Below are 13,490 nucleotides of genomic sequence, written 5' to 3'. Positions count from 1 at the left end.
CCCCTGTGCTGAATCACTGCCGCCAATAGGGGACCTTGGATAGAAACAATGAACAAGTTGATTACCCGATGAGGCAAAAGCCCGGTCAGAGGCTGTTTTGTACAGCTATGTCACAGCTTTGACTGTTAACCTGTGATCGGCCAACACTAATTAATGCCGTTAATTTTTCTTTTTACCTTGTATATAAGGACTTATTCGCACATTTCCGACTATAACTGCAAGTGGATGTTTGGTGAGTGTTGAAACTGCCACATATATATATTATTCACAGAGAAAAAGATTTGTACCGTCCCACGTTTGTATAGTAGTTACATTTAACAGCAGGGTGTTATCACAGACGAGATTGTTCAAAACACAGCAGATGACCCAAGGTGTGTCAAATCATTATTAAACCAGTTAACAACAACAGCTCACTGAGACAATGTAGTGTACAATACAGTAAGGGGAAACACAATGTGGTAGTTAAAGGTCCGCAAACAACCAGCGGGATTTCCGTTCCCATCTCCGTCTACGCTACCGGTATCTGTGCCTGTTCCACCACCGTTTGTCCCGGTACCATCACTGTTTGCCCCGGTAACACCACCGTTTGCCCCGGTACCACCACCGTTTGTCCCGGTACCACCACTGTTTGCCCCTGTAACACCACCGTTTGTCCCGGTACCACCACTGTTTGCCCCGGTAACACCACTGTTTGCCCCTGTAACACCACCGTTTGTCCCGGTACCACCACTGTTTGCCCCGGTAACACCACCGTTTGCCCCGGTAACACCACTGTTTGGCCCGGTACCACCACCGTTTGTCCCGGTACCACCACTGTTTGCCCCTGTAACACCACCGTTTGTCCCGGTACCACCACTGTTTGCCCCGGTAACACCACCGTTTGCCCCGGTAACACCACTGTTTGGCCCGGTACCACCACCGTTTGTCCCGGTACCACCACTGTTTGTCCCGGTACCACCACTGTTTGTCCCGGTACCACCACCGTTTGTCCCGGTACCACCACCGTTTGTCCCGGTACCACCACTGTTTGTCCCGGTACCACCACCGTTTGTCCCGGTACCACCACCGTTTGTCCCGGTACCACCACCGTTTGTCCCGGTACCACCACTGTTTGTCCCGGTACCACCACTGTTTGTCTCGGTACCACCACTGTTTGCCCCGATACCACCACTGTTTGTCCCGGTACCACCACCGTTTGTCCCGGTACCACCACCGTTTGTCCCGGTACCACCACTGTTTGTCCCGGTACCACCACTGTTTGTCCCGGTACCACCACCGTTTGTCCCGGTACCACCACTGTTTGTCCCGGTACCACCACCGTTTGTCCCGGTACCTCCACCGTTTGTCCCGGTACCACCACCGTTTGTTCCGGTACCACCACTGTTTGTCCCGGTACCACCACTGTTTACCCCGGTACCACCACTGTTTGTCCCGGTACCACCACTGTTTACCCCGGTACCACCACTGTTTGTCCCGGTACCACCACTGTTTGCCCCGGTAACACCACTGTTTGTCCCGGTAACACCACTGTTTGCCCCTTCTTCCTCGTCAGTCTCTATATCTATCACAGTAAAACAAATCTAATCTGATTCATGTTCTCAGCAGAGTCTAATTTAGACCAACTGTTCAGTCGTAAATTCATAACATCTTGTAAAGGGTCCATCAGACGCCTGATCAAATGTGGATGTTTTTCCTAGGATCTGCGCTTATATATCTGACAGCCATCATAGAAATACAATACATTTGAGCACGGCAAAAAACACCATTCAAGAAATATTAAATAAATAAATAAATAAATAACATGCTGAATGGTTTGACAACAATCTGTCATTTACTAGTCAAGTGTCCATGTCACAAACCTAACCTTAAAATGAAGGAAAATGATTACAAGTAATCAAGAATACTTACATAATTATTTTAAGATCAAAATCATCCGGTTAATACCGGGAATAGTTAAAACGTACACTGACTGTGCATCCTTTTTCGACATAGTAATGAATTATTTATTTATTTGACTGCAAGGTTGATGGTTTTTTAATAAATATCTATGTTTGTTATGGAGTGAGTGAGTGCTTGGGGTTTAACGTCGTACTCAACAATTTTTCAGTCATACGACGGCGAAGGAATCATTAGGGTGCATGTACGTGTAATGTGCCTCCTTGTTACAGGACGGATTTCCACCGCTCTTTTACTTAGTGCTGCTTCACTTAGACGACTTACCCAAGGCAAGTAAGCCGCCCCACCCGAGCCATTATACTGATACGGGTCAACCAGTCGTTGAACTATCAACCTTCATGCTGAACGCCACGCGAGGAAGCTACAACTTCCTCTTTTAAGGTGTGACTCGATCAAGGATTGATCCTGGATCTACCGGTCCCGAAGCGGACGCTCTGCCAACTGTGCTATCCGGGCCGGCTGTTTGTTATGGGAGACATTGGTCTAATTCTTCTGCAAACATTGCACAATTATTTGACCAAAACCAAACCTGAAGGGATTTTTAATGAAAATATGTCCGCTTATGTATATTTACTGATTTGATTTAATATTCAAACAGTTTTTTGTCGGTTGATGACCAAACCGGGGATACAGTTGTCTTAGATCAAAGACGCTTGATATTGCCTAAAGCAATTGTATAGCTTCTCCTATACAAGAACTGACACCCTGTAGAGAGGTATGCCGATAATTGAAATAAATACTTACAACACATGCCCATTTTACAACCATGGTCAGTGGGGTAGCTCTTTTGATCACACGCTGAACACGGGTCTCCCAGTAGGAAGGGCTTAACAGCAGCCATGTTACCACTAAAGTCATTTGAAAAGGAGATGAAATGAGCGACACTGAACAATCAAGTAACACCACAAAAGCTGAATTGACAGAAAAGCAAGATGCCTGAAAAGGAAAAAAAATGTTGACGTTTAAATGATCATTCAGGTGATCAATAGTGCATGCATCGCTCTCTACATTCGTTTCAAATCACTGCCAGCACTCGCATTTTGGTACAGAAATCTTAAATAACGTCGAGGTCACCTTAGTCACGGCGATAAAGCAGAAAACATTGAGAAAACACAAAAAACTCTGTCTCGACCTTTGCTTCCAATGCTTTTTTATACACGTGCATTCTTTTATCATATAAAGTATGCACAGCGTGATTCAAACCAACCCTTCAAGCAAATACATGCATATTGATGAATGCTAATTAAATAATTCCTCGCGAGTACTCCTCTTAGCTTGATGAAGCTAAGCCTAGGCAAGCTTACATGCGTCGCACAGGCTCCAAAGATCAAGCTCGTGTTAGTGGCGCAAGCGATCTACGACGAGCATGGAGTGCGGCACATGCGCTGTAAGGAGTATGCATTCACTGTTGCAATATTCCATACATACATACCTTCCTCCGTGAAAACCTGAGGTCAGAACCGGCTGAGCCAACTGAACACCTTAACTGTTTGATATCGCCACAGAATCACTGCTACATGTATATATATACATACATTACTCGGTGATGTGTCGTTAAACCATGATTTCATTCATTCGAAATTTGGCCCAAGCAAAACAACAGTATTTCCAAACGTAACGATTTTGTAGTTTGGTTCTTCTTTATCTTTTATTTTTAAAATGAACAGACATTGCATAACTATACTGAACAAAAACAGAAAGTTCTCATGTGTCACTTTATGTTCCAAACATACCAATATGCATGGAACAAAGTGTGTTTCTACTGGATAAATTTGGTTTATAGGCGATGGGAAGGGCTTCTTTGGCTCACTTGGTTAGCGCGCTAGCGCAGCGTAATGACCCAGGAGCCTCTCACCAATGCGGTCGCTGTGAGTTCAAGCCCAGCTCATGCTGGCATCCCCTCAGGCCGTACGTGGGAAGGTCTGCCAATAACCTGCGGATGGTCGTGGGTTTTCCCCGGGCTCTGCCCGATGTCCTCCTACCATAGTGCTAAATAAAAATAAATAAACAAATAAATAAACAAATAGACGATGGGGTCGAGGCCAGGCGATCTCGATGGCCACTCCATGACACGCATGACGTCAATACCAGCATTTTGCAGACAATTTCGTGTGAAAACAGCTGTGTGTCGCATTGCCAAGTAGGCCTGGACCATGAGCAGCCACGAACGACACCAGCTCCGGAACAAGAACCTGGTCACGATATCCCACTGCAATGAGGTTCCCACGAATTACGAGAAGACATAAGCGCACCTTCAACACCAGCACGAAATTGATCAACTTCCTGTACGCAGCACTAGGCATGACGTTCACTCCCGTCGGCAAACCGCAAAGTAAAACGTGATACGTCGCTGAACACAACCCTATTCCTTCGTATTTGATTCCAATGCAATTGAAATTGTGCACTGCGTAGACGTTAATAGCAGTTAATCTGTGTTAGAATCGGCCCAACACGTCGGGTACAAAAAATGGCAGCGCGCAAGCGGTTTGGTATGTTCTGGAGAGTTACACAAACCGTAAACAGGGCCTCACTGTTTGATTTATTTATTTGATTGATGTTATAGTTATCAACTAAAACTCAGTGAAAAATCATTGGCGTGTGTAGAAACAACCTCAGTAAGTAATGAAATAATTTATTTATTTATTTCATTGGTGTTTTACGCGGTACTCAAGAATATTATATACTGATACGACGGCGGCCAGTATTACGGTGGGAGAAAACCGGCCAGAGCCCAGGGAAAACCCACGACCATCCGCACGTACGGCCGGAGAGGAAGCCAGCATGAGCTGGACTTGAACTCACAGCGACCGCATTGGTGAGAGGTTCCTGGGTCATTACGCTGCGCTAGCGCGCTTACCAACTGAGTCACTGAGGCGCCCCTCAGGGTGTTACCTGTCCGTCTACTGCATCTCATGACACGTGCAACATCCACTGGACAGTTTGGAGCATGCCAAAGATTGTTAACTTTTTTTTTGTAATCACCAGCAACTTCTTCACACGCCTTAGTGCTCAGCCAAATAAAATTGTGGTCACGTGACCTCGAAAGAGCACCCGGCATGGACCCCGCGTGGTTCACCACAACTGAAATGGTTGGATTCGTCAGGTGAGACCAGGCCATTATGGCATTCGTCCATTTTAACTACCTTGTATTCAATATAATTCATTTCTCCACATGTGAAGTTTTTTGTTCATTGTAGCTTTATGTTTGTTCAAAGTACAATTCTATTTTCCTACAATTCATCGTAATCTGAACGTATTATGTGCACAAAGGATTGAGCTGTGAAAACTACTGCAAACCAAAAATATGCTTCCCTTTTCATGACATCACAAAAGCAAGATAGCCAACCTTCTGACGGTATATGTAAAAAGCGCAGGAAAACCCAAGGGTCACGCAACGCATTCAATGGCTTTTTTACGCTTTTATGTCGTGATCTGGTAAAACACGTTCTAGACCCTAATATGCCACTGAAGCGCTAACGATATCCGGTTAGTGGGTGATGTCCTCCTACTGGACATCTGATCATAGACAGGCTGGAGAGAGCATTGTACATTATGTTCTGTCCCAGAAAAACACACCACAGGCGAGAAAATCGTATGAAATAAAATCTCAAGCAGCGTAATTAACTGTTCTATGAGAGGTCAAATACAATACATATAGCGGGCCTCCGTAGCTGAGGGGATTAGCACGACAACAAGGCGCAATGACCCAGGCGCCTCTCACCTATGAGGTAGCTGTGAGTTCAAGTCAAGCTCGTGCTGGCTCCCTCTCTGGCCATACTTGAGAAGGTGTTGCTGCAACCAGCGGATGGCCGCGAGTTTCCTCCAGGCTCTGCACGGTTTCCTCCTACCATAATCCTGGCCGCCATCGGCCAGTTAAAATAGTGTAATATTGCATGACTTTTCTTTTACAATATCGAAACCAAAAGTAACATCTTGATGAAAATTGTTCATATGAATACGATACTCATAATTTACACTTTACTCTATAGCACTTGCGTTTAATTATTCTAATAAACATTTGCATATGGTTATACGAATTCTTTTTAAACTTGATATTTTGAGTGGGGTTTCGAATCTTATATCGACAAAAGATGCCCGGAAATTAAAAACATACCAATCATTAAAGCATAATACAGCGGCCTGAGCTACATGTTGTATTTGTATTCTATTGCGGAAACTAATATTAATAAGAACAATCCCCTGCGTGATTCATTATCTAACATATCAAACAGAAGTAAATGAATAAACTAATGGCGAAATGAATACCAGGAAAAGGAAACAAACTCGATGAGTACATGTAGCAAGGAGGCCTTCTGAGAAGAATCATGTTTCAAGGAATATATCGCCTTCAGGTGGTTCCTCCTGGCACTCCGCTTTCTTCAATTCATAAACCTACCAGACGTCAGACACATGCAAGTAAATACTTCTTGATACATACTGAACACCACTCAATATAAATGGATAAGTAAAACTTAACATACGGTCCTCCGTAATTACATCCCGTGTATACAGCATTCTTCACCGTCTTCTTTTTGTAGGGAACTTCTAGCAGTGGACACATGACTTTAGCGCAGCCCACCATCTCCGACTTTGCCCAAACAACCTGTACGCAAACACAATTTTTTGTACGAGACAAAAGAGTGTTTATTTATTACTTTCGTTGTAATGACATTTATTACATTTACATATTTACTTATTTGATCGGTTTAACGCTGTACTTAGTAATATTTCACGTATATGAGATGCCACGCAGTCAATTTATGCATGGGTGCCGGAATACGGACTACCCGGAGTAAACGACCGAACTTTGGCAAGTAAAAGATAAAGATAAAGAAACAAACGGATAAAGATGATTCTATATGTCTCCTGATCGGTGTTAATCCTCGGTGTTAATCCCAAGTCTGGTTACCACTAATACACGAGATCTGAACGTGTGAGAATGATGGTAATTCCACGCTACATAATCAGGAATACATGTAAAAAAGTCGTGAACCATTGGTCGAACCATTGATGCAGTGGATATGGCGTCATGGACATGTATATTCTCTAACAGCACTCATTTATACTCAAACAACTTATAGACTAGAAAATTTCACAAGAATTTCACCCGAATTTGAAATAGAAAGTAAAGCAATTTTACATGAGGCATGTAACAGTATTCTCGCGGTCAATAAAGGAAATACATCCGTCGGAATATACGTGACTCAGTTCAAAACAAAATAATTGGTAGTTTTCAGTGGTCTTTCCATTGTACGGAAGCCCGGGAGGGACAGAGTTTTATCATTCTTATTGAAGCCTGAAGTTATTAAGCCATGAAAAAAAAAACCAAAAAAAAAAAAAACCAAAAAATTTTTGAAGGGATTTGAAGATTACTCCGCTCTCACAGCTTATGAGGTCTTGGTGACAATGGGTGGCGCTTCTGGGGCCGCTTGCTCACTTTTACGGTCGTTGCAGTTCACCGTTATGGTGTGCGCGTGTTTGTACGTCATATCGGGGAAAGTTCGTCAGTAACCTGCCAAAGGTGGGTGGTTTACGCTGGATACACCAATTTCCTCAATCCATAAACTGACGACTATAGGGGAAGAATTTTTGATTGTAGCATTAAGCAAAACCCAATTTAAAAAATATAAATGAGTTTGGACAAAGGAACACATACCTGTGTGTAATGACCGCACACTTTCCCTGTAGCACACGTGTTCGACTCGTACGTGTAGTCATTGATTTCTATATACCAGGCATCCACGGCCTTGGCCAGGCTTAACTCTTTTGTGTTGTAATGTAGATTCTCTCCAACTCGTTTATAGGTGAAGTCATATTCTTTATCTCTATTCAACATGTCACTGTGCTCAAACACACATTTCCCAATGTATTCCTCCGCCATTCTTGCAAGCTCAGAATTCCATGTCTACAAGAAAAGCATTGGAAATTTAAAAAAAAACGAAGCTTTGCAACAGAGGTAGTAAACCAAATATGTCAACAAGGACGAAATCAAAAAGAATGACAAGTCTTAAATGTTCTGTGATAAATCACGTAATATTATACGAACCATATATTCCATATTAGAAGCATTTTGCTTTGCCCTATACTCATTGTGGCGTAATACACCAGCCTCCCTTTCTTCCATAGATATTGGAATCACAGTACCCGATGCACGTTTTTGTCGGGACAGTTTAGCAATGTCAAGATCTGGCGGATCCTTACTGAGCGCCACCACTCCGTCTGCTTCTGTTAAGTTAGCTCTTAAACAGCCAAGACACACAAAAATGAGGATTTCTTGAAAAAGAAGGGTTCTGGACAGGTATATCATGCTTTGCAAGTCCAGCGTTCGTGCTCAGTGAGATCTTTGATGCGGCAGCTTGCGAACCGAGAGAATGAAGACCAATGTTTGTTGTCTCCGAGCAGACTGACAAAGTACTAGTGACAAAGTAACTAGTGATGGGACATGGCGACGATCACCGACTCCTCAGAATCACAATCATTTATTGTCTTCACGTAAAATTTCGTAACAAACGATCTGTCAAATCGACCACTGCACAAAGGGAACAACCCTTAGCAAAGACAGTCCCGTTTAGCTCAGTATAGCGCGGTATTTTTTACACGTTAGTTGTTGGTGAGTGAGTGTGACAGAACCATGGAGATTGGGGTCGTCATAATACATGGCTCTAAACTAATCAGCAATGTTCTGAGCAATAGACACGGAGTCACCGATACGCTCCGTGTCTGTATGTCAGCGCGATCTATCGAACATACCAGGGCGAACTTAGCTAACAGAACGTGATTGAAATAAAGACCTTTCTCGTCGGCAAACCTAGACATTATGGATGTAATGAAGCAACTCTGTTGTCAGTGGTTGCCTTTTCAACCAAACTATTGCAATGAAACATTACATATACATTTTCTATAATAGATAACCCATGCGTATAGCCCAAGGCTTTCCGCGCATCGTGTAGTTACGAATAGTTAAAAGTTTGTTTTGGTTTGTTGTAAGTCAATATGTCCACACATAGTTTCATGGATTATTCTCGTTACAGACTGATCTGTGGATAGACCGGTATATAAGTACTCTGTGCCAGATGTAATGCTGTTTTCTTTATTGAGTAATTAATAATTTATTTGTTTGTCTATTTGACTGTTGTTTATTTCAATATTCAGAAATGTTTCACTCATGCGATGGCGGTCAGTTTTATGGAAGTATGGAATAAACTGCAGTGCCCGGAGTAAACCACCGATATTTGATACGTCACTGAAAAACTTTTCCACGTGTGACGTACATGTATGCACATGGTATTGATCTTCAACAAACCTTAAACAACGCAAAACAGTCACACCAAAGTGGACAATCTCTTATTGTTACCAAGGCACTGTGAACAGTGAAAGTGGAGGATTTTTACAGAACAACCGTGAACATGTACTCTACCTCAGTCCAGGCGACTTCGATTAAGCTAGAGAGGTTACTTTTTCGATTTTACCTTTCATCGGTATATCTGACACCTAATTTTAAGAACGTAGACAGGAAATTGGTGGTTGGATGTTACTTTTTCGATTTTACCTTTAATCGGTTTATCTGACACCTAACTTTAAGAACGTAGAGAGGAAATTGGTGGTTGGATGTTACTTTTTCGATTTTACCTTTAATCGGTTTATCTGACACCTAACTTTAAGAACGTTGACAGGAAATTGGTGCTGAGATTTCCCCCAGGACATTACCTTGTATTCTTTATACCAGAAAACTGAGTGCCATCATATAAATGAAATATTCTTGTGCATAAAATATCTTTGATAAGTCTTACCGGAAGGAGTTTGGCATTTCACTACTGCTATATAATATTTGAAAACGAAATTGAATTCATCGAGTGTTTAAACATTATGTGTGTAGAGATGTAATCGAGATGTACACTCAACTGACTTGACCTGGCTGCGTCTCTGAACTTGTAGGTATAAAAGAGGATAATCAGATAATCGGTGAAGTGCAGGGAAGCTTCCAAGGCTAATGACCTTCTCTGAATAGACTCTAAGGGCATATATCTGTAAGAAAATGCGATAGGGATCTAGGGGTTAAGACTTACTCGATACTGATTACGAGTGTATGTAAAGGCGATTATTGGGGAACTGCCCAAATGCGAAGAAAAGTTCCCTCTTAGTTATGACTTCCTCCGATTAAACCGGCTAAGACTGCATGTAGCCAAGATTGTCCGATACCTTGTGAAATGCATTAATGTTTCAAGGGTTAAGAGGTTGTCAGGTAACTGGCGAAATGCAACCTTGGCACCTACTCCGAGAAAACTGGCTACGGTGTATGCAACGAGGATTGTCACGTAATCTGGAAAATGACAGGAATTGTAACATTTCCCCAGCGAACATATATGCACTGCAAACAGGATTGTTTTTACAGACTTTTCTGAGGAAATAGTGAAAGTCTTGCGTCGTCCGTGGGCACAAAACCCAGAAAGTGCAACTCACAAGGTTCCTATGTTACTGGACATTCCTTCGTGAGGTGGAAATCAAAGTTCATGTCCACATGGACTAATGCCTAAGATTTGGAACTAGTTTATTTCCGTAATTGTCTGGAACTCATTGTCATTAATAATCCCGTGGATGAGTGATGGGTCCCATCTTGACAATACCAAAATCATGTCAAAAGCAATGTTAAAATGGGAACAACCAAAATGAGCACATGCATACAGCTTTCTCCTCAAACAGGCAAAGAGGGCTGGTGGCCAATGAATGTTTTTGAAGAGAATGAGTTTCAGTAAATTATAATCTGCAAATACAACGTAAAAAGTGATCTATGACATCTCAGTGCAGAAAGACAACAAAGATGTTTCAGACAATATAGTGTGTCATTATTTACACACCAGTTCTTAGCTACTGAGCATGACATAACCATGAATACTGTGATTGTCATTTCACCTGACTCTAAGCTAGTCCACGATTTTCTTAGCCATTTACATACGGGATGCTTATTATTCAGATCGATGTGTTAGCGCGATCCTCACAACATAGAAGGGGAAAAGCAACCAGACGTAACGTCATAAGAGTAAAGACCTTCTTCCTTCTTTACTGAGACTGTATCGACAGAATCAGGCAAACGAGCTGATTAGTTCCTGACCATTACATTGGGGGCAACCAAGACATCATCTCTTATGAAATGTAAGTCCCTTCGCCGCTGGTTTTGAAGAAAACTGCAGACTTTCCAGTGGGTACATATTATCTTTGCTTGTATTTGTACAAAGAACAAAACAGTTTCCTGTCTCACAGGCTTTACAAATAAAAGACAAATTTCAATTCTTTCGAAGTGTCCTGTGTATGGCGTGTAAATATCTCGTCTTGTAACATTTGCTAGATGCTGTGTGTTATCACTTAAAATACCAGTGTGCTTAGGTCATTTCATCAAACGCCTTCACTTCTTAAGTTTCTTAAGTAATATGGACAAAGCGTCCAGAATCTCTGGCACCAGTCTGCTTCACGATTGTGGGTAATTCCGCTTAGAGGAAGTGTATTCATCGCGTTGAATTAGATTGCCACGTCGGATATATGAGCAGTTGAATAACTGAGACACATATTATTTTATCGACAACTTATTATATAAGATGGTACACTGTCTGAATACCGATTTCCCTCTTTTGCCTAGAAGATTCCTTGCGTCTTCCTACATCATTGAAAACTGTTGACCGCTTCTCTTTGCACATTTCCGTCCTAATTTTGTTCTGTATATACTTTGTTTGTTCTTTGGTAGTTTACGCTAAACGTCATTTGGAGAATTAGACTTGCGATTATTGACCTGAAAAGTCCATTTTGGTCGACGGCTGATATACGAATGCATAGATTTAGGTCACTCCTCCTCAGTGAGGAAAAATTAGGAACTCTTAATTACACAGCATATTATTTTGTGTAAAGCTTCTTTTACTTCAGCACAGTCTATATGTGAAGTGTAGATATAGGCTACATGTAATAGCTTGAATGTCTACTGTAAAAACTGTTCCAAGTTGTGAGTGATGTGATGTGCATGCACAACGCATTGTGCATGCATCTGGAACAGTCCTCGAAAAGTAGGTAGAAACCGCAACTGTATGTTTAGCGCTGCAAAGAGAGGATCTTAGAGCATTATCGATAAGTTTTTCAGGATCCAGAAATCCTTTCTGTCAATGTCACAGAGACCAAGGTACGCCTTGTCTGTGCTATTGTCCTGACAACACAACAATAATATACCGCGTCCAAAAAAGTCAGCAAAACATCACAAACAGCTGAAAACTGGAGACGAAAAGGTAATTAGTTCTACCTTCGCGGTCAAATTCACAAGATGTTGAGCGGATGCCAAATCCAAAGTCTCTATAACACGTGCCTATGCTGGGCACTGCACTGTTTGCGTAAGAGAATCACTAGAGATCAAAGTGGGTTTGCACATGTAAATCTGCGTGGCAACCTCAGGCAGGGTGGGGTATAGAATATCAGGACTGGAGCAGATTGTTCCCACATTACACGATATCGGCGGTGCATGGCATTCACACATGCGTTTTCCCTGATGACCCGGATGTGAGCTTTTTTTAAACGATATTTCACCAATGCCAACCATGGACAAAAATGCATATTAGTCCTTTAACTTGCAATAGTACATAGCAAAGTATTGCCCATTTGTAAGAACTCATCAAGCAAGTATTTTTAGCTACGATAGAGGTCTTTCTCCGAGTGTCATTATCATAATTATCATTATGAAAATTGGCGACTGGAATTTCGCTGTATAATTGTATTTGCATAAATCGCAGTATTGGAATTATAGGCCTACTTCAGGTATCTGATAACCGTACGCACTGTGCTCGGATCGACGAGAAAGGCGGCAAACTGAGTCGTTTATGAGTTTGGCTCTCCCTCATTCAATGAAATACATAGTCAGTTCAATCCTGGCCATGGACATGGAATTCATAAATTCCCCTGCTCTCACTGTTCGTGAAGTGTTGCCAACAATAAATCGGTTGAGGACCAATATGAGACCGTTTGTGCCGTCTAATTTATGTTGAACACAGTGTCGTGCCTGTATACATCTGAGGTGGGGAAGTTAGGCATTAACTTGTTCAAAGTAGATGGTTTACCCCGGGTACTCCGGTTTCCCCCAACTATAACTAAGTGGAAAATCATTGTCGTTTATAGAAACAACCAAAGTAAGTAATGAAATAATTTATTTATTTATTTGTATGGTGTTTTACGCCGTACTCAAGATTATTTCACTTATACGACAGGGGCCAGCATTAAGGTGGGTGGAAACCGGGCACAGCCCGGGGGAAATCCAAGACCATCCGCAGGTTGCTGCAGACCTTCCCACGTAAGGTCGGAGAGGAAGCCAGCATGAGCTGGACTTGAACTCACCGCGACCGCATCGACAAAAGATGAATGAAAGACATGACAAATTCTTTTATTGAAGGTAGTACATGTATACATGTGTCTTTCCTTTGAAACACACCTGGTGTTTTTTGCTTTTACGATAACCTAGTACAATTACCATTCCGATAATGGACTTTCTGCATTACGTCCCATCCCAT

The 13,490-nt window shown here is 42.2% G+C and overlaps 1 protein-coding gene across 1 annotated transcript; it reads right to left on the bottom strand.

Moving 5' to 3' along the window:
* Positions 1–410: 410 nt before the first annotated feature.
* LOC135475672 (uncharacterized transmembrane protein DDB_G0289901-like) lies at positions 411–8,772 on the bottom strand. The gene is made up of 6 exons (XM_064755602.1): positions 8,765–8,772; positions 8,003–8,195; positions 7,613–7,861; positions 6,438–6,559; positions 2,701–2,840; positions 411–1,561 (listed from the first exon to the last, which is right to left on the bottom strand). Exons 1-6 carry the CDS (start codon positions 8,770–8,772, stop codon positions 411–413), a joined length of 1,863 nt encoding a protein of 620 aa, XP_064611672.1.
* Between the last annotated feature and the right edge of the window lie 4,718 nt (positions 8,773–13,490).

This window comes from Liolophura sinensis, chromosome 9 (assembly GCF_032854445.1).
Source record: "Liolophura sinensis isolate JHLJ2023 chromosome 9, CUHK_Ljap_v2, whole genome shotgun sequence".
Taxonomy (NCBI): Eukaryota; Metazoa; Mollusca; class Polyplacophora; order Chitonida; family Chitonidae; genus Liolophura; species Liolophura sinensis.
Note: the sequence above shows the minus strand (reverse complement) of the source record. Positions and strands in the feature narration are given on the sequence as shown.

Coding starts and splice junctions, on each gene's coding strand:
- LOC135475672 (XM_064755602.1), bottom strand. Junction 2,841..6,437: donor GGATGTAATTACGGAGGACC/GTATGTTAAGTT, acceptor TTGATTGTTCAG/TGTCGCTCATTTCATCTCCT. Junction 1,562..2,700: donor TTGTAAAATGGGCATGTGTT/GTAAGTATTTAT, acceptor TTACTGTGATAG/ATATAGAGACTGACGAGGAA.